Raw genomic sequence first — 19,413 nt, 5'->3', positions numbered from 1 at the left:
CTCATTTCGTGATGAATTCATTGACCTAAATATGTTGGTCTTTCAAGGACATTCAAATTCATTTATTCAAGTCTCAATTCATTCAAAATTTACCTTCGTTGAATGTCTCCCAGTTCAGACTTCCTTTGTCGTAAGGCATAAAGTTTTCCGATTGGTGGAATTACATCGATGACTCCTAATTAGGAGAATGTAGCGTTTCCTGTCTAGCGCCATATATGCCAATACATGCTCCGTGATCTTGCGACATTAATAGTATGACTTATCATTTTTACTTTTGTTTACAAAGGGAAGATTCCTGCTGTAGTGTGTATCCAGTCACTTCGAAGGAATCAGTATTGTTATAAGTAGCATAACAAATTCTTCTTTTCGATAGCGATTACATACACCTAACGAAATTGTCGATACAAATTTAATGATAGATTTCCAGGTCGTCAACATTCGACTGATACAATAATTCGATATTGTTAATTTCGTGGTTGACGTGGTACCAAACTGTAATTTTATCAGCGGTTTCAGGAAAAAATGTTACGTGAAATGTCATTCCTTTTCTTTTTTTTTACATAATCTTTTCTAATGAAGCCACCTTCAAAAGCAGTGGAATACGTGTTCTAAAACTTTAAGTTGTATTTTAATTATTTATCAAGATTAGTTTATTTAGTACAAATTTTTTAACAGATACAGTGTGGATATTTAGTGACAAAATCAAGGAGATAGAAGAACTCAACATCTTTCATTTCAAGATAAATTAATTATAAATAATATATATATGAATATATGAACATAATAAATGAATTAGATTGCAACATAAGATATTTGGATAGAGCTGGATACATAATTAAACTATTAAAAATACCAATTTGAAATTACAGATTCAATAAATCTCTATTGAATTCGGTTTCATGCTCAAACATTGTAACTACTTCCTGCTTCATACAAAGTTATAATACTATTGTATGCATTAAAAATATATTTTTCAAATTTCATAAATTTTTATATCAATGTTTTCTTAGAAATTTGGTATACCAACAGTTAGTTGCACTGGCATGCAAAGGATGGGTTACTGTCTTCGCAGCCACAGGAACAACATTCGCAAAATTCATCGTCACTATTACTATCTTGCGCATGTGGGTCCATACGTAGCTTCGAAGCAGTAGGTTGGTACTCGTCCGATGGATCCAATAGTGCATCGCTGCAATTGCACTCTGCATCTGACAGCCCAAGAGCACATTTACCCTTGCAGTTGCACCTGCAGTTTCCCATCCTTGAATAATCCTTACAAGACATTGAAGGACAAATTTCACACAGATTTCCAAGATTACAGGGTGGTATGAATGGTTTGCACGATTTTCGAATGCCTGTATGGTAAAGTTAAAATTAATTTTTACTCCTAACATTGAATGATCCCCTGCATTACATACCATGATCTGCGGCTAGGCAACGTATTAGCTCGCAAAATGGTTTCGTCGATGGAACTGTAGATTGGGAACAACCCTTGAACAGTTTATTGCAGGGGATATCACAAGGTAGGACGAATTTGCCCGCGCAAAGTTTAGTCTTGATCCTTCGATGATCTCCAGATTTCGTGGAGGATGGTGGTGGACACACCGAGTGTCCACAAGGTTTACAAGACGGAATTGTGTATCCAGTTTTATTCGATTTAGATGGTTTATCGTTAATCTCTTTTACATTTTTCAGTTCTCCCTCAGAATTGTGCAATTGCGCTGATGCTTCGACGGCAGTTGATTTTGCAAGTTCCTACAATGAGATTAAACGTATACCATCGATATATTGCCTGCAATGATAAAATCAATTTTATTTTTACGTTATTCTCAGGAGTCGACAACGTAATCGTTTCTTCGTTCTTCAAAGACGAGACTTCTTCCGCTTTCTGATTGCCTGACCACCAATTCGGCATCCACGAAGATTTTTTCTCTATCTTTTCTTTGGGCTCCTTTTGCTTGACGATATGATTTTGTTTATCCTTAATTTCGTGCTCGGAAGTAGAAACTATTGCATCACTTTGTGTCTGTGTCTGCATAGAAGCGGAAACAAATTATTGTATTAATCGTGAAACTATGTACGAAGTAAGCAAAAATATGATCCTACCCGTTCGCTTTCGCTGACTACATCGATTTCTCCTTTTCCGAGTTTTTTCTTTGAACGATGTCCGCTTGGTTTGTGCCGCAAACATTTTTTAGGAATACAGCATATGTTTTTCCCGCTACAGCCCATATCTTGAGTACAACCGAGTATTTTACGTCTATCGTAAACATTTTGATACTCTCTGGACGTCAACAAGCGGTCCATGTGTTCCTTAAACAACGTTTCTTTCAACTCCAACTCCCTGATGCAATTCTTCAAACATAATTCCTCTTTAGCCAATTGACGAATCTTCGATAAACATATTAGGTCTTCGGAATGGATGGAATGAAGACTGGGGGAAGTGTAACTTCCCACCTCCTTCTCCAAATTGTTCAAAATATCGTTCATCTCTTTGTTTGCAAGTTCCAAGGATTCAAGCTCCATGTCAGTTTCCTCTAACTTAACGTCCGCTTGAATAATTTTCTCCTGCAATTACATATATTATTTTTATTGAGTATCTTTTACGGATAAAAATTAAACGACGATTGTATACAATGAAGTTTTGGACTGGATGCGTAAATTCCAGCACACTGGCAAGATTTACCCGAATTAATCGCTGAATTTCAATCGTTCCGTACATGCAACTCCGTCGTCTCTCCGTGAAGTTCCTTTACGGTTTTTTTCAAGTTGCCTAGGAGCTTCTCGGTCGGGTCCGGATGAGTCGAGAACCTCTTCATGATGTTCCGAACTTTACAATACGGCGCGTCGTCGCACATATCTTTGGCCATCCACATATTATACGCTATCAGCGCTGGAATCGAGCGTTCCATCGTCGTGATTTTGTCTCTCAGATACTTCTGTCTACCTGTATATAGCAAACACATTTAATAATTATTATTTTCTCTATAGAAGCGACGCTCTCGCGGTTCAGCAAATTGTATTATATTGTAAATAGAGGGGATGCAACATTTGCTTATATCATGGACAAGTTCTGAGCTTGTATAAAGAAAATACTGTAATTACTATAATTGATTATGCCCGGCTTGCTTACCTATTAAGTCGCAGCGTCGTTCCTCCATTTTCGTCGTGATGTCTTCGAAGTACCGCGAGCCAGGCTCGGATAGTTGTATTTCCGTCTTAGAACCTGAAAAACAACATACAGGAAAATAATCGGACTAATTATCTTTATTAGACGTGAAACATTCGTTCGAATCAAATGTTGCTCACATTTGCAACGAGACATCTTGTTTCGAGGACGTGGTGTCTGTTCCAAATAAGATCGATAACTTTATTGCTATAATTTTTCCATAAAATTTTATATGTTTTATCTTCGTTATAGAGAAATTGGTAATTAGGTATTTTCGGTAATCTTGATCGGAAAATTTTAATATTATATAAACGTTAAGTTTCGTCTTCGGTAACTGCCATTGACAGTTTTAACTGTAAAAATTTTACTTTTCGGTGGTATATAGCGGGAGAAATGAAATTCCTAGTTTTACACGCTCAAAAAGTTCCGCCATGCGTACGATTAATACAGTTATATAAATTTTCATGTTTTTAACAAAATGTCGTTTACATCCCGTTTTCAAAATTCGGTTTCATTTTAATTTTTTAATCGACGCGACAATTTCACGCGCTTAGGATTGAATTGTATATCGATTGAAATTGGTCATAGTTTTGCTATTGAAAAAACAAAAACGAAGAAAAATCAGAAAATCTGTGACAAACGTGCCCTTTCGCCATTCCCTGAGAAGAACGCGAAGGAAATCGACATGCATTAATATTACTTTCCGTGAATCGCTCAAAATTGTATTAATTCCATTAAATAAAAAGACGTGAAAATATCGGATTATTTGAAATCTGGAGCAAAAAGAAGAAGATAGTAATATTACAACTCGACTTAGTCAAGAGTCAGTAAAACGCTGAACATGTAATTTAATTATTTATTTATGTACGTATAAATAAGATTAATATTTGATAACAGATCGGAGGACTTGGCTAGTCGTGACACAGATGACGATAAATGTTCGTTGATAACCGGAACTACCGTGTCCCTCCAGGACAGCGTAGGAAGCACAGTTACAAACTTTGCTAGGTCTAGTTACGAACGTAATTTTGAGGATCGTATACTGTACGGGCAAAACGGTGGTCGTAGATTTAGGTATAAAAAGAGAAAAACTTGTAGCGGAAATGGAATATTTAGTGCTCCCCCCGGCGTCAATCCCCATCACGTTAAATCGTCGATTATTCATCGCAATACAAGTTTGTCTTTTGAAATTGGTGTCATGTTTTATCCTATGTATTTGTTATCTTTCATTTTGTACGATACTTAGCTTTTATTTGATAAGCATCCAACCTCTTTTCTTGCAACAGATGGATCTCAATTGATTTTCATTTGGCCACAGAAACCACCCAGAAGCAGACTGTTAAGGGTTTTAGCTCCTCTCATGCATAGCATCCTTATTGGATTTTTGTTTATGGATGCTGTTCACCTTTGGCCAGGAGAATTTTTGCCTACATCATTACCATCTATAATGCCCGTTCCTTTACCACCTGTCAAGTGTAACGTCATCGAGCCACGTTGGTTCGACAACAGTTAGAGCTTGGTAAAAATGGAATTCTTTTAAAGCAAGAAACTTTCCAAGGATGGAAAATAAATTATAATAATGTAGAAAATTAAAATAAATGGAAAAGTAACATTTCACCAAAGATTAGGAATTGTATGATTAATTATGAAGTATATCTATAATTTACGAGCTATACATTTTTTACTTTGATAATTTACTATACGACTAAAAGTATAATTCATATAATTGTACCGGAAGAGGAAATCTGAGGCAGCCATTAGGAATGCCGCATGCGTGCTATTTGACTGTCGGTAAACATTGATTTGGAAAGTGTTACGAATGATTTAGATTCTTTATATTTTCATTCGAAAAAATGTCAAATCATCACTTATTCCTTAAGTACGGATACCCACGTCCACCCTTTGGTCTCGGCGTTGGTCGTTACGTATGCCAGCTTCAAAGAGTAACTTTAAAATTTTGTAAAAATCATGGTGGAAGTATTGGAATTAGGTAAAATATTTTTAAGTCTTTATTCTCTTTGCACTGATCGTCTTTGTATACAAACGTTCGTTAATTATACAATTGGAATAAATCAAATTAATTTCTTTCTTTTACATCGTCCACTGTGTTAATATTCTTTGTGCAAATCATAACCTGTAGTGTTTCGTATAGTTTGCAAGTGTATACTTTAAATGAAAACTATTTTATCGCTTATAAAACCGCAAATTATTACGAATTATGTGAACAAATATTTCAACTGTGTACAGAAAATTTTTGGAAAATGATTTAATTGATTACGCAAAGGATAATCCTGGAGTTGTGGTGTATGTTAAACCAAGAAGACATAGGAGTCCAGTTATAAAAGCAGAATATTGTAAGATGAATATTACTTCAGGAAAGGTAATGAAAATGTTCATTATATGAATGTTTTACATATATTTTAGTGAATGGCGAGACACATTGGATGTGTGTTCAGAATTACTCCCGTGAAGATATTATACAATGGATGGAATTAATAAGAACGCAGTATCATGATGGTTCATCCCTTCGATTGCTTAAGTTATGGCATACAGATTTTCCTTCTATTCAAGGGCCATGGACACCTTTTACTTTTAAGGAACCATCTATGAACCTTGCAAAGTTCCCAAATGTAAATATTTAATTCCTATTTAAATAATTTTATTTAACTTTATATTTATTGTATTCTTTCTGATATATGTTTTATATATATCTTTACAATTTTTAGAGTGAATTTGGTGAACCTATTAAAATAAAACCTACAGCAACAGAAGAATTGATCAAAATATTCAAAAAGCAACAAGAGCAACAAGAGCAACAAGTATTAGAAAATAGGAAAGAAGAAATAGCTAGCAAAAGCACTGGTTAAATAAGCATTTGTACTAATCTTGATATTTTTGTATATATAAACAAATAGTACGCATAAATAAATTTTAGATTAGATAACTTGGAACTCTGAACTATTAGAATTGTTTGTAAATAACATTCATTTCTTTTATTATTTTGCATGTTATATTACAAAAGAACCCAATAAATAAATATATTTAAATATTGAAGTGGAAAAATTTCTATATACATATACCGAATCATTGTTTAAGTCGCTTAACGAATACAAGACTAAAATTGTTTCAAAGTAAATGTATAGAACTTTTATGAGGTCACATATGCTATCTATTGGTCTTTATAAATTTTATGCTTATATATCCTACATGTACGAAATTAATATATAAGCTAGCATAATAAATACAAAATATAATCAGATACAATGATTTTATAACAATTAAATATAATTAATCAATAATTTGTGCTCTATCTTTCTGCGATGTAAGTATATCAGTGACTAGCATTATCATCTTATATGTAATACCTTTAATATCTAATAGAAGCAGAATTACAATTGAATGATTAGCACATATCGTTTTTAATAGTATAGAAGGATTAGCACATATCATTTTCAATAGTATTCAGACTAATACGACAGGTACATACATGGTATTTTTTAACTGCATTTTCATGTACAGCATCCTACATATTCACTGCTATACAAAAATATATTTTAGCGTTTTCCATATAAAAAATTGAATAGTGACATCGCATGTAGCACCATAATTCTTAAATAAACGATTTTATAAACTAAGTTTCAAACTAAGTTATTCTATTTGCTTGTTTGACAATTTGACTTTTCAAATATTCTATTTTTGTAATAATCTATAAATACGATATAAAATATTATACTCTCTGGTGTAACTGTTTCAGTTTTCATTTTCATTAATATATAAAGTAAATACGTAACTGTCTACCATTTTAATTAATATCTAGCTTTAATTAAAACAATTAATCAAATTGTCGTCATAAAAATAAATAAAATATTAACAGTTCTGCATGAGAAGCGAATGAATTCTATGATCTTTTTTTTGTTCATATTTTTAATGTAAGAGTTCTGTATTTTAACTCATGCGTGTATATTCAATATCTTTTAAAATTTTGATGGTGTGAATTATAAAAATAGAAAATATGTAAAATATGATCTTAATTAGATTGCAATGCATATGACAATTTAAACAATTTCCAAGGGATGGGTACAACAGTATATAACCCTGATATATTCTAATTTCCTTCATTGAAAAATATGAATAAATAGTTTATTTTTAAGACTACAATAGAGACAGTAATATTCTTCCCTATTATTTTTACAAAAAGAAAAAAATGCAATTTTTCCTACTTAATATCAAATGAATTTAGTCTATAGATCAAAGTAATGAGATAATGAAATAATGAGATGGCCTAAAAATTTAAGGTTATGAGTGGGATGATTTTGATGCTACATACACTCATGCATACAAAATATTTCACATCTTGACATACCATTCCACAGTAGACATCTCATTATGTATAAATAATAATTTTATAATGCCTCATTGTTGAATCTCATTATTAAAAATTGACAAATATGGTACTCACAACATTTTAGTTATTTAAATACAATATTTATAAAAGTTTTATATTATAATAAATTTGTTAAAATAACGATTTTGTTATTATTCGATTTCAACGAAGGGAAAATGTAAATTGATATTTAATGTAACAATAAGAAAATCGATTTAATCGATTAATCGATTATTCTGCATATAAAAGACAATTGAATAAAATTCAAAGTACCATATTTGTGAAAGTAAATATATTGAATCATGCATACGGACTATCTTTCTTCTATCAAACAGATATCCACAAAAAATACAAAATAACACATCAGATGAAGTGTTCTTGTTTAACGATAATATCACACATTATATCGATCATGAAAGTGTGACTAGAGATAACTCGATTCATTCGACTTTAAGTCGTTTACTAATTTCCTCTTGTTGTTTTTCCCTCCACTCTTTTTTTGGTTTCATTCTTTTAAGTTGACCATCCCTAGAGGACAATTTCATTGCATTAGTTTTCATCAATGCGAACAACTTGTTTATGATATTTAACATACCATTGTAAGTCAACTAAACCACCTTGCCTTGCTATCACAGACTTTACTCTATTTGCAAAATCGATAGCACTCTCCCCTTCATTTCTATACATTGGAGGAAGATACCAGACATCGCAAACTATAGCCCAACTTGACATAGTCATATATAAGTATTGTATCATTGAATATCGACTACTATTCCAAAACGCATCTCCAAATTTTGGATCATACTGTAAAAAGGACAATAAAGATAACTTATTACACAAACTACTCTATAAGCATTGTATACTATATGTGTAGAAAATCACCTTTATTGCAACAGGATAAATAACGCCACCAACTTCAAAACTGCCTTTTTTAAACTGCATAACCGATGTATTATTTATACATGTTCCTTCTGGGAAAATAAGAATTGGTGGATTTGTAGGATCAGACACATGTTTCTTCAACCTATAAAGTGCATAGAAAATAAAAATAAAAGTTTAATCGAAATGTTTATACCAAGAAGAAAGTAATCTTTAATTTACCTTTTTGCCACTGCTTCCCTATCCTTAACTTCAGATCGTTCGAACCATATATGAGGAGAAGCACGTGCTAAAGCTCTTTGTAAAATTCCTAAGAACCCACCATGCCTCTGACCTATCTGAATTAACAATTGCCAATCAATTATACAATACAAATTATCTTATAGATTATATGCATGTAACAAAACTACGCTTTCACATAACAAATACACAAATGACATTGAGACAGTAGAAAATAGGTGTATTACAAATGAGAACACAAAACAAAAAGCAGTAAGCAAAAAGCATTAAAAAGTTAATCCTCTATTGCATGAATTTTATTTTATCCATCGGGAAGGAAATTATTGCTTAATTATTAATACGCCCATGAATTAATTAATACTGAACCTAAACAATAAGTGGTTAAATATGCAAAGCTATTAGATATTCCTTTAAGAAAGCAGCATGCACAAATCTCATAAAATTTCTTTAGCAAATTTTATAGAAATTATTTTTTATGGGTTCCTAATTGGGCACACTATGCAACAGAGCGGAGGCCGTTAACCTTTTTGGTAAGAAGAGACATAATTTCATATTAAAAAAATATGAAAAGTTGCGCATGTATCCATACACCAACATATATAAACTTATACATATGTCGTTATTATACCGGTTAATAACATATCTTGACTTCTCAAAATAAATAAAAACAATAGAAAAGAATACAAGATAGAACTAATTGTTAATTACGAAACTATAATCAACTATTACCATATCTAATCTTTTGTTAATTCCTTATTTCCGGTTTTACATGAACACTTAGGGTCAGAAACATATATTTACATACATAACAAACACTTTTTTGAACTCATACTTCTTTATATTAGCGTATAATTATACACGATAAATTTACGGAGTATATTGAATTAAACTACAAATAGTACAGACAGAAAAGTTACGTTGGATAAAATTTAATAGAAATGGGATTTAATTAATTTAACTCAGATCAAGAACCACGATAATTTAACTAAAGAATCGTAGGTTGTCGACCCCAGCAATGATGGGTTAAGGGAGTATTCTTAGTCATAGTTTTAAACACAAGTAACAAAAGGGATAAGTATGTCTACAAAATATAAGAATAATCTTGGAATTTGTATTAAATAAGAATTTCTTTAAAATTGTTGTTTTCAGTAAGCAGTTGAGAAATTTCGTCCCGATAGCTGGCGATGTTTTTTTCATAGCTCATATTTAAGTTAATTTTGCAAGCAGACAATATTCATATTGTGAATATTAAAAAATGTCAAAGTGAATGAAATATCTTCTACAATCTTATATTCAAATTTTTAATTATTTTTCTTTATAATTTTTAGACAAGAAATTGTACAAAGAACACTCTTTTCCGTTTGCTCGTGAGAATACTCCCTTAAGCATCTCCATTAGCAAAATGATGACAACGTACCAAAGAGTAACAATTGTCGCACATGAGTACCAGAACATCAATGGGAGAAGTGTGATTAGCCACACATATGCCCCTGACAGGTCGATTCTCTGGATTATGGTATGTGATTACTGACGATAAAGCGCTCGATAAGACACCGAAGCACATTATGGAGACTTTGAAATTCAGCCATCGTTTGAAACTACCCTCTGGAACGTAGCCCACAACTGCTGTACATACCGTCAGCCACATCACCTGTAAACCATAAGCTTTGCACCTGAGAAACGATGATTCCCTCTGTATCGTTGCTGAGTAGTTTTACCTGCAAAGCAAAGTTACAGGGCACTGTTACCTGTAACATTTACTAATGCATTTGAACTTCGTCGGTAGGCAATGTGTATGTACCGTGTTTTTGGAGATTCGTGAAATGGAAGATATGAAATTGTGTCTTGTAATTTCGTTACGTTTTTTACACGTTAAAAAATGATTGATTAGTTTGGTATATGTGTAAGTAAAAGTGATACGTGAGATGTATTTTTAAGATACTAAAGAAGTGGACATTTTAATGAATTAATTCCCAACAGCAACAGCATCTGGTAACATGCGAATTTTGAAAATAAAAATAATGTACTGATATCCTCATTGGTATCAATGGTATATTACCAAAGAGAATGCTGTCTGTGTGGATAAGATGCACACATCAATTGTGGAAGTGTGATTCGCCACACACATGCCTCCAGTTTTTGGTTTGTACTCAGGATTATGGACTGTAATTATAGCTGATATAGATTGGGCTATTACCCTGAATGCAATAAGGCTAGCCTTGTTGTAAGCCCATTGCTTAATAAAACCGTTTGGTAGTAAGGCAATACAAAATGTTGTAATTACAAGATACTGTACCTAGGAAGCTTTAATATTAGTTGATTTGCAAACTCAAAATACATAATTAGTATTTAAATGGGCAATCTAATGAATGTTCATTGCCATAAAATAAAATTAAAAATAAATTTGTTCCTTTAATAACAATTTTTGTTTTATCTAAGACATAAAAATTACAATATACCTTTATATCGAAATAGGATTATGAAGTAATTATATCCTGCCATGTTTCTCCAATTTCCATTCAACAGTAAATTATTTTCTATAAATTAATCAAAAAATTGCTGAACTTACCCCTATGAAGCAAATGAATATCCTCAAAGGAAGAAGGAAACAATATCGCATAACAAAACCAAACATCCATATCACAGTTAACTTCCAAGAAATAAATTCATATTGTCTATTTGTTCGAGTTAATAGATTCCAGTTCTGAAATTTAAAAAATCACAATATATCGTTAACAAAATAAAATTAACGTAATAAAAACATTCCATTCTCTGATTAAATTCTTCAAAATAATTATGAATAATACCTTGAGCTCTTCTGCTTCAAAACGAGATGTCACCTCATCTTCAATAATAGCCTCCACACCAGCTTTGATATAATCCAAACAGATTGCAGATTCAAATTCTTTCTTCAATGTTTCGAAGGAATCCCTGCGAATGAGACTCTAAAACAGAAATGATTATGGTTAATTGTACCAATAACTGTTTGTAGTCTATTTAACATAGAAACGAAAATTACCTCATTTTTACTAATGGTTGTCGACGTTTCAGATTTCTCAATCATTGATTCCTCCAGGTTGTTTCTGTGATTCTGTATCTCTGGCTCTGGCACCAGTATCAAATCTTTTGACCTAGCTATTACGTTGTTGCTCGGAACTCCGTTTTGTAATTTGCACTCAGTTTCTATAGAATTATGCACATTTTGCTTTTCGTTAAGCGGCTCCTGTTCCTCGTCAGCAACTCGATTCCATGTACCATTCCTCTTCTTGACATACTCAATGTTTTGTCTACCATACTGAAATGTAAAGACATGGGACAATGTTAAAACATTTAAAAAATTGAAAATACCGATTAATTATTAAGAAATAAATAAGTATTTTACATGTTAAATGAAAACAAAAAAGTAACTTTGGTAAAGTTGTACATATGATCTTGCCTAACATTCATAATATATACATTAATACATATAAATATACATGTTCACATAATTTATCAGATTAAATACTGATGCTTATTATTGTTTTTCTAAATTACATTAAAATTACAAAGAATAGTCGCTATTTCTAAAGAAAGCCAGCAACCTTTGGTCGAAACAAAGTAGCTTTTTCGCCAAATTTGTGCTCAATTACGAAGACGGAATACTGATATTCAGGGATTATTTTACTTTTCAAAATTTTCGTGCAAAACGATAGGTCAAATTGATTTTAAAGTGTTACAACGCTTTCAAAGAATCCATGTCATGTCCTTTTTACTAGAAACAAGTAAACGGTACTCGAACAGTAAAACGTGATGAGCAAGAAACAGTGAAACTACTGAGAGTTTAAGTTCTTCAACGGTACAGAAATATGTTTCATTTCAAAGTGACAGAAATTGAAATAGAATATATGAATAACATTTGAAACATAGTTCGACTCTATCGTAATTTGTGTTTGCCTCCGAAATATAGAGTGACCTGGAAAAATTACGATTTGCAAATTCTATTAATCGGCAACGAAACTTCTGTCGTTTCGAGGCTAATACGATTTGAATTATTAATTTTTTTCCAAAAACGAGTAGCTATTTATAATACATATTTAAACAAATTCTGATGAAAATCTCAAAATTAATCAAATTAATTAATTTATATTATTAAAACATAGAATGTATATGAATTGAAATTTATCTCAGTTGATCGATTAGTTGTTTACAAAATAATTATTTCTATCGATTTTTTATATTTACCGTGTAATCTATATATGAGGTGCTTAACCGAGAAAGAGAAAAGCACTTAAACAATCGGGCTGTTGCTTAAAATATAAATAAAAAATTCCTTTTTGCCCTATTATTCAAATTTATCTTTTATTTATTTAAGGACTTAAAACAAATGTCTTTTAATACATCATGTGCTATGTGGGAAAGGACGAGATTCAGGGAATAAAACTATTTTATAACCTATATATTAAATAAACGCGATAAAATCAATAATTCATTTGAACTTTCAAAAAAATTATTATACATATAGTTAAAATATTAGCTCTTTTTACTTCTTAATTGATAATTAAGTAGATGACATTATACTGGACACTAAGTAAATGCGCATTAAAAAACAATTCGAACGATAGTAGATATACATGCAAATTAATGTTTTTATGCAATATTAACGATTAGCAAAGGTAAACGTAAAAAGAAATGAATAGAAAAAAATATAGTTACGTAGCTGAAAAAACAGAGTCTTAAAAAAAGGTATTATTTCTAGAACTAATTACACTTTTGGTACCCCTTAAAAAAAGGTATTTTTTCTAGAACCAATTACGCTTTTGGTACCCCGGTCTTGGGAACGATTGATTAATGGTCCTCTTGATAAGGAAATCAGGAGAATTTATTAGTGGTCTACAATACTGTCTATTCCTTTGGAAGCATTTTAAAGAATTATTATAAATAAAAATAAAGACAGTATTTGGAAAAAATGAGGTCTCTCGAAGGGCCCTCTTTTATTAAGTCGCATTTATTAAGTAAAAAGAATTCTAAATATCCATATAGTATAAATATATTACAAATGTAGCATAATACACATACATTATAAACAAACAAAAATATAGGCAAATGTATTGACAGCGAAGATTATAAATAGAAGAACTTGAGAAAGTAACCTTGTCAGATTTGGCACAAATATTTCTACAAAAAAATTAGATATTAGAATCGAACTGTTGTTTCCTAAGTATACATTTATCTGGTAATCGACCTGGATTCGATATTGCAAATAAAAAAATAATTGTATAAAAGCCAGTTGCCAATGTTTTACTTTCCTGCTATCGTACTTTCAACAACGAAATACTTTCTGCAAAATTTCCCTTTGTAATTATACAAAATTACAGAAATTATACAGTCCGCTCAGCGCGGAAATTTCACCAAGGACGAGAGAAGTCTATCAATGGGAGTCAGATGACGGAAAGTCTTTGAATTCCAGCAAAGAAGACGCTAAAGTTATCTCGTTAATTGCAGTTAAAAATAATAAAGTTCCTCGAGCATGGTGTCGAAACTTCTGAATCCGATAGTACGTTTGCCTCATTGGCACGTGTTTCCCCAAAATCACAATTATCTTCCATTGACCGCATCGCAATGTTTGATAATAGTAATTAAAATACAATCGATAAGGAATACATCTAACGAGGAGTGTATTGCTTGGACTTTGCGCTCGCCTTCCTCGATTTTCGTTGGACTTTGAAACAGCGGGAAGCCTTTCAGGCATATTACAGTGCAACACAGTCACCTTCGTACTGTGCCAGACGAGAGCGTATGCACCCACCGCAGAAATATCGTCTGACTACTATAGGCAAACGTAACATGCCACGAGGAAGGCGGTCCCTTCTAGGCTCGTGATGCGCACGACGGGTGCGCGAACGCATGTTTTGTGTATGTAACAGTGTAACAATATTTTTGCGCTGAATTTACTGTTGAATGTTTGAATTCATCAGTGACTTGCGATCATGAGTAAAATGTGTGATCAGACGAGAAGTCTGGTCCGACTAGATGACAAATTGCTTAATTAGCCAAATACCAATTAAAATATCACGATGTACGAAATCTTTAGCCTACTACGACCCTCGAGGACAGAGGTCGATAAACTTATTCTGAGAAGGGACAAACAAACAATGTTACGGGATACGGGCAAGGAAATAATATCGACGATATTATTTATATAATTACGTAAAGAATACACGTAAACAGTTACTTTGAGGAAAACAGTGAGAAGTATAGAATTCTTTTCACAAAACATAAATACTTTTTATTAACGCTCAACATCAATGCTCTTTGTCATATAAATCAATTAAAACAGCTCAACGAATAGATTGGTTTGTAACGGAAGTATCACGTCGTTTGAAAATATCACTTTCTACACAGGTAGGTAGTGCCAAAAAGTATAATTAATCCACATAAATGTGCCCACGACAATTTGTGTATGAATGGTTATGTCTACGTCACATTTGCTATTCTATGGATATTAAAGTAACAGTTTGGCAACATTGCCACAAAATTCATTCAAAAATCATTCTTGATTCGCAGGTCGTACAATAATAGTTTTCCAAGTTCTGCTCTAGGAGATCGTTATTTTTTTGGATTCTCTACTCGCAGAAATTTTAGTATTACAACGGTAACTAAGCATTTAAAAAATATTCATGGTAGATGATCCTTTCAACATGAACATCTAAAATATCTGTTTTTTTCAAAGGTACAAAAAAAAAATTGATGGAAAAGATTTTTTGGTTCGCATCAGCAAATATTTTGATAAGCAAAATCAATCTTTTCTAAAGTCATATTTTATAAGATTTCGATATATTTATCAACGATCATCAGATCATCAATATATTTATTAATAAACACGTAATTTTTGTTATTTCAGGACATTTGAAGATCAACATAGTTCACACCATTCCAATAAAAAAATGTTGATAACTTTGAAATTTCATGAAGTATGACTTCGAAAAGAAATATTTGATTATCATAATATTTGTTCCTTTCTTACCGACTATCTTTCACATCTTTGAAAGAAACTGAGATATTCTAGATTTTCGTATTAAAGAAAATCCTTCGTATCTGTACTAATCCTATCTTCTGAATTAATCTTGATCGACACTGAATTGTTCGGCGAATTTTCAATTCTATTTTGGTTTCAGATATGTCTTTAGTACCAGACTGGAGATTATAGAACAAAATGAACGATATTCAATTCTCAATGTGTAGTGTCTTTGGCCTTGTTTATTATGTGATACTTGGTGACGTAACTAAACAAAATTGCTACGAAAAATACGAACATTTCTAAAAGTAATATGTTTATCATAATACATGTTCTATGAAAATTAGCCTCGCTATTCCTTTTATATAAAAGAAATACACATGTCTTTTTGTTCAATCAACTGTAATTCACGGAACGAGTCAGGATTAGACCTGTATCGAGCAGAGAAGCTAGGCTTGGTCTGGCCTCATTCTAAATTTTATTTTATTATTTTAACTTGCTTCCATTTAAATTCGTACCTTTGCTTGAAACACCTCACCGCGCATACATAGTAGTCTACGATGAATAAATTAAACTTTAATCCTAAACATAATTGTCTGACTCACTTGATAAGTCCTTGAAACTACTTGATCGTGAGTGATTTACTTAGGCACTCTACAGTAAACACATTCTATTTCAAAGAATAAATAGTAAATTATAGAAATTATGATTTTCGTTTGTAAATAATTAAATGTTTTACTACACTGCATTTATTGAAATTATATACAAATATTGTACGTGATTGCATAACAAAGAAAGCCAACTAATACAAGTTAAGGAACTAACTAATATTTTATTCACTGGATTGTTTAAGTAAAACTTTCACTAAATAACGCCCCCACCATCGTATTAATTTTAATTAAACGCTTTATAGTCTATATGCGAAAGCGTTCAATCACCGATTCGTCTTTTACAAACAACGCAAAATTCTCGAGTTATTGGCAGCGTGGACGGTGAACGACCTTCTTTCACAGTAGAAAGATTAATGGATTTACAAAGACGGAAAATTACAAAGATTGGTCTATCGGAACAAAGCAATTGACCATCGTTATCGTTAAAGGTGCGAAAATATGTTACAGACAAAACAAACGTGAAATGATGATATAGCTATTTTCAGAATAATCAAGATTGTCAATATTATTTCAGGCGGAATACGTGTTCTTTCTTTTTCCATAAAATTAAAGACCATTTTTAGGTAAAATATAGAGGACACGGTTCATTATTGTAATAACTTTTTATTTCATCGTTGAAGAATTATTATTGTAATACAATGTATTCATTTAATGATAAAATATATAATTACAAATTGATAAATTTGTAATTAAAGAAGAAAATCTAATTTTATGTAGAAACATGCTTCTAGTTTTATTTGACAAAATTATAATGATCATAGTCATTGTTATGAAAAATTTTCAAGGCCCTATACCTAATTGGATTTATTATTTCAAACAGATTAAATATTTTTTTCGACAATGAAGTTTACACCACCGGTTATCGATCTTTATAAAACTTTTTTTTATCAAATATTAATCGCCAATACAATATTTACAACGATCGAGATAATCCGCCTAGAACAATCCCTCTTATAACTATCAATGACTAAGAGAGAGAGATTAAAATTAAACAACAAAAGTGACTAGCTCGGATCATTAACCTTAATTGAGCAGCTTGATGATACGAACTTGAAATGATAGATTTACGTGAAATCGAGGCCAACCATTTTACGATTCTATTTTAAAAACAATAATTTGAATATATTCGAAAATAAACAATATTTTAGGCAGTTCTGTAAAAATCGGATAACGTTTTGAAAATTGATAAATTACAGTCACGATTTTTATTTTGAGAATATGCAAAGAGACAATATTATTTGACTGGAAGTGATTAATATTCGACACGAAAATAATTATGTATGTCACATACTGCTCGTTAAAGCACCGTAAGTACTTCAAAGTTCGAGTACTAGATATACCACACGCGAAATCCTTCTTCTAATAACTTATTGTATGTATTCGATCGCTTACAAAGAAACCTTTGTTCGAAAATATTAAATTTTACACTCTGATCACACGAATTGCTCGACGCTAGTATTTTACTGTTGACGGCTTTAAATCGATACGAACTAGTTACGTACAATGAAATATTGTCGTAACTTTACCAAGATGTGTTTAAATTAATCCAAATTTAATATTTCGGGGCACATTTATTACGTTAGCCGATGATACACTCACAGAGAATATGATAAATATATAAAAAATGAAAATCATTGATCAAAGGATAAGATCACCAAAAACGAACGAAATAAAAAATATGTTTATTTCTTATCAAATTGTGGCATACCGTTTAATCAGATAAGTCACAATTGTCAACCATTAAAAAATACCTGTCATTCGAACGGAAAAAAATTGCAGTTCTTTTGTGACTCGTTATTATTATATTTAGTAAAATATTTTAAAAGGTTCAATGAAATTTTCTTTTTACTAACCAGACACATTTGCATTTCGATTAAATAAATGTAATATTAAACGGACAATAATTATCGATGCAGTAGTTTTGTCAATTCTTATCACGCATCAAAGAATTAATTTCATGAAAATGACGTTTACGTTGCTGTTGCTATCACTGACCAGCGTGGTTTTGAACATACGTACTTTGAACGCGCCCTCTTATTTAACAAAACCATGTTTCATAAAACATGAACTATAATTACGGTGAAATTTAGTCAAAGAAATATTTCGAACGCTTTTTGAAATTTTATATTGTTAAATCGAATTATATACTACTTGTTGATCATAAATTAAACAGTTTGCAAAGTTCGACTGATGTACATTTCATTGAAAGATTTTTTAACAATAAACGATGAAACATTATTAACAATATGTAAACACAGTTATTAGAAACATCTCTGATATTAACAATAAGTTGTTCAAAAAGCTATAGAAAGCTGATGCGAACCTTAACAACTGAATTAAACTCAATGGTTAAATCATAGCATATAAGTAGATTTCGAAATAGATCTTGAATTTAATTTGAAAATGATGCATCCTCAAAATATTACTTTTCTAATTCACACGTGTTCTTGTCGTCAAGTTACATTCCGAAACGTATATTAGAAAATAATTTAAACCGTAGGGTTATATCGACGACAATACGTATTCTATTCATAACTTTATGAGTATATTATTAATCGAACAGGTAATACTAATTCAATTCACGATTTTCAAAATTATTCGGCACAGCATATACAATTACAGTTAATATTTATGTGTTCTTAGTAAATGTCTTACCTCGAAAAGTGCTAATAACAATTTTATGTATAATCTTCTGACGCCGAGTGACTTTCCGATAGAAGCCAGAAATATAATGGCAAGCAAAAACATAAGAAAAGGTGTTAAAAATAACGAAACCGTCAAAGACATCACCATCCACAATGACGCCATTTTGCTTACTGCCGAGAACTATCGAAGAGAACTAAACGATCCCTCGAGTATCTATGACTATGCGAGTACTGTTGAAAGGTATCGAGACTAGTAGCGACTGTCGATGCTTCTCAAAATTATCACTAGAGGGATAGGAACAAAGAGTATCATATTCTCATACTACTTAAACATCAGGTCTAATTGATTCTTGTTTTTCTAAGAATAAATCATCAAAATTGGCACTGGTGATTCTCCCTTTAAAATGTTCAAAGTTTATCAGAATTAATTT

At 31.5% G+C, this 19,413-nt stretch overlaps 4 protein-coding genes across 8 annotated transcripts; 2 read left to right on the top strand and 2 right to left on the bottom strand.

The window, feature by feature from the left end:
- Positions 1 to 721: 721 nt before the first annotated feature.
- On the bottom strand, positions 722 to 4,684 carry LOC143346228 (uncharacterized). Of its 3 annotated transcripts, XM_076774143.1 has the most exons (8): positions 4,439 to 4,684; positions 3,310 to 3,346; positions 3,134 to 3,226; positions 2,721 to 2,947; positions 2,107 to 2,568; positions 1,823 to 2,032; positions 1,419 to 1,755; positions 722 to 1,355 (listed from the first exon to the last, which is right to left on the bottom strand). In XM_076774143.1, the coding sequence occupies exons 2-8, from the start codon at positions 3,323 to 3,325 to the stop codon at positions 1,030 to 1,032; spliced, it is 1,671 nt and encodes a 556-aa protein (XP_076630258.1). In that variant the 5' UTR covers positions 3,326 to 3,346; positions 4,439 to 4,684; the 3' UTR covers positions 722 to 1,029. The 3 variants fall into 3 exon arrangements, with proteins under 3 accessions (XP_076630258.1, XP_076630257.1, XP_076630259.1); XM_076774142.1 differs by lacking the exon at positions 4,439 to 4,684 and having other exon boundaries at positions 3,310 to 4,171; XM_076774144.1 differs by lacking the exons at positions 3,134 to 3,226; positions 3,310 to 3,346; positions 4,439 to 4,684 and having other exon boundaries at positions 2,687 to 2,855.
- LOC143346025 (uncharacterized) lies at positions 3,648 to 4,684 on the top strand. The gene is made up of 3 exons (XM_076773736.1): positions 3,648 to 3,652; positions 4,049 to 4,344; positions 4,456 to 4,684. Exons 1-3 carry the CDS (start codon positions 3,648 to 3,650, stop codon positions 4,680 to 4,682), a joined length of 528 nt encoding a protein of 175 aa, XP_076629851.1. The 3' UTR covers positions 4,683 to 4,684.
- Positions 4,685 to 4,876: 192 nt separating this feature from the next.
- On the top strand, positions 4,877 to 6,113 carry Mrpl43 (mitochondrial ribosomal protein L43). Its single transcript, XM_076774145.1, has 4 exons — positions 4,877 to 5,159; positions 5,417 to 5,523; positions 5,594 to 5,799; positions 5,896 to 6,113. The coding sequence occupies exons 1-4, from the start codon at positions 5,023 to 5,025 to the stop codon at positions 6,034 to 6,036; spliced, it is 591 nt and encodes a 196-aa protein (XP_076630260.1). The 5' UTR covers positions 4,877 to 5,022; the 3' UTR covers positions 6,037 to 6,113.
- A 43-nt stretch (positions 6,114 to 6,156) lies between these two features.
- Gpat4 (Glycerol-3-phosphate acyltransferase 4) lies at positions 6,157 to 19,179 on the bottom strand. Of its 3 annotated transcripts, XM_076774139.1 has the most exons (10): positions 18,993 to 19,179; positions 11,692 to 11,967; positions 11,480 to 11,617; positions 11,242 to 11,376; positions 10,732 to 10,968; positions 10,090 to 10,323; positions 8,655 to 8,770; positions 8,436 to 8,577; positions 8,149 to 8,357; positions 6,157 to 8,081 (listed from the first exon to the last, which is right to left on the bottom strand). In XM_076774139.1, the coding sequence occupies exons 1-10, from the start codon at positions 19,143 to 19,145 to the stop codon at positions 7,994 to 7,996; spliced, it is 1,728 nt and encodes a 575-aa protein (XP_076630254.1). In that variant the 5' UTR covers positions 19,146 to 19,179; the 3' UTR covers positions 6,157 to 7,993. The 3 variants fall into 3 exon arrangements, with proteins under 3 accessions (XP_076630254.1, XP_076630255.1, XP_076630256.1); XM_076774140.1 differs by lacking the exon at positions 10,090 to 10,323; XM_076774141.1 differs by lacking the exon at positions 10,732 to 10,968 and having other exon boundaries at positions 6,206 to 8,081.
- Positions 19,180 to 19,413: the final 234 nt, after the last annotated feature.

Source organism: Colletes latitarsis, chromosome 10, assembly GCF_051014445.1.
Source record: "Colletes latitarsis isolate SP2378_abdomen chromosome 10, iyColLati1, whole genome shotgun sequence".
Lineage (NCBI taxonomy): Eukaryota > Metazoa > Arthropoda > Insecta > Hymenoptera > Colletidae > Colletes > Colletes latitarsis.
This window is presented reverse-complemented; position numbering and strand designations above follow the sequence as displayed.

Bases quoted from the DNA above. Each gene is read 5' to 3' on its own strand.
- LOC143346228 (XM_076774143.1), bottom strand. The intron at 2,948-3,133 runs GTAAGCAAGCCG...TGCTATATACAG, and splicing joins ACGACGCTGCGACTTAATAG to GTAGACAGAAGTATCTGAGA. The intron at 2,569-2,720 runs GTACGGAACGAT...ATGTAATTGCAG, and splicing joins GAGAGACGACGGAGTTGCAT to GAGAAAATTATTCAAGCGGA.
- LOC143346025 (XM_076773736.1), top strand. The intron at 4,345-4,455 runs GTTTGTCTTTTG...TTCTTGCAACAG, and splicing joins GATTATTCATCGCAATACAA to ATGGATCTCAATTGATTTTC.
- Mrpl43 (XM_076774145.1), top strand. From the start codon at position 5,023: ATGTCAAATCATCACTTATTCCTTAAGTACGGATACCCACGTCCACCC. The intron at 5,524-5,593 runs GTAAGATGAATA...CATATATTTTAG, and splicing joins AGTTATAAAAGCAGAATATT to TGAATGGCGAGACACATTGG. The intron at 5,800-5,895 runs GTAAATATTTAA...TACAATTTTTAG, and splicing joins ACCTTGCAAAGTTCCCAAAT to AGTGAATTTGGTGAACCTAT.
- Gpat4 (XM_076774139.1), bottom strand. From the start codon at position 19,145: ATGGCGTCATTGTGGATGGTGATGTCTTTGACGGTTTCGTTATTTTTA. The intron at 11,618-11,691 runs GTAATTTTCGTT...TTTCTGTTTTAG, and splicing joins CAACCATTAGTAAAAATGAG to AGTCTCATTCGCAGGGATTC. The intron at 8,082-8,148 runs GTATGTTAAATA...ATTGTCCTCTAG, and splicing joins GGTTTAGTTGACTTACAATG to GGATGGTCAACTTAAAAGAA.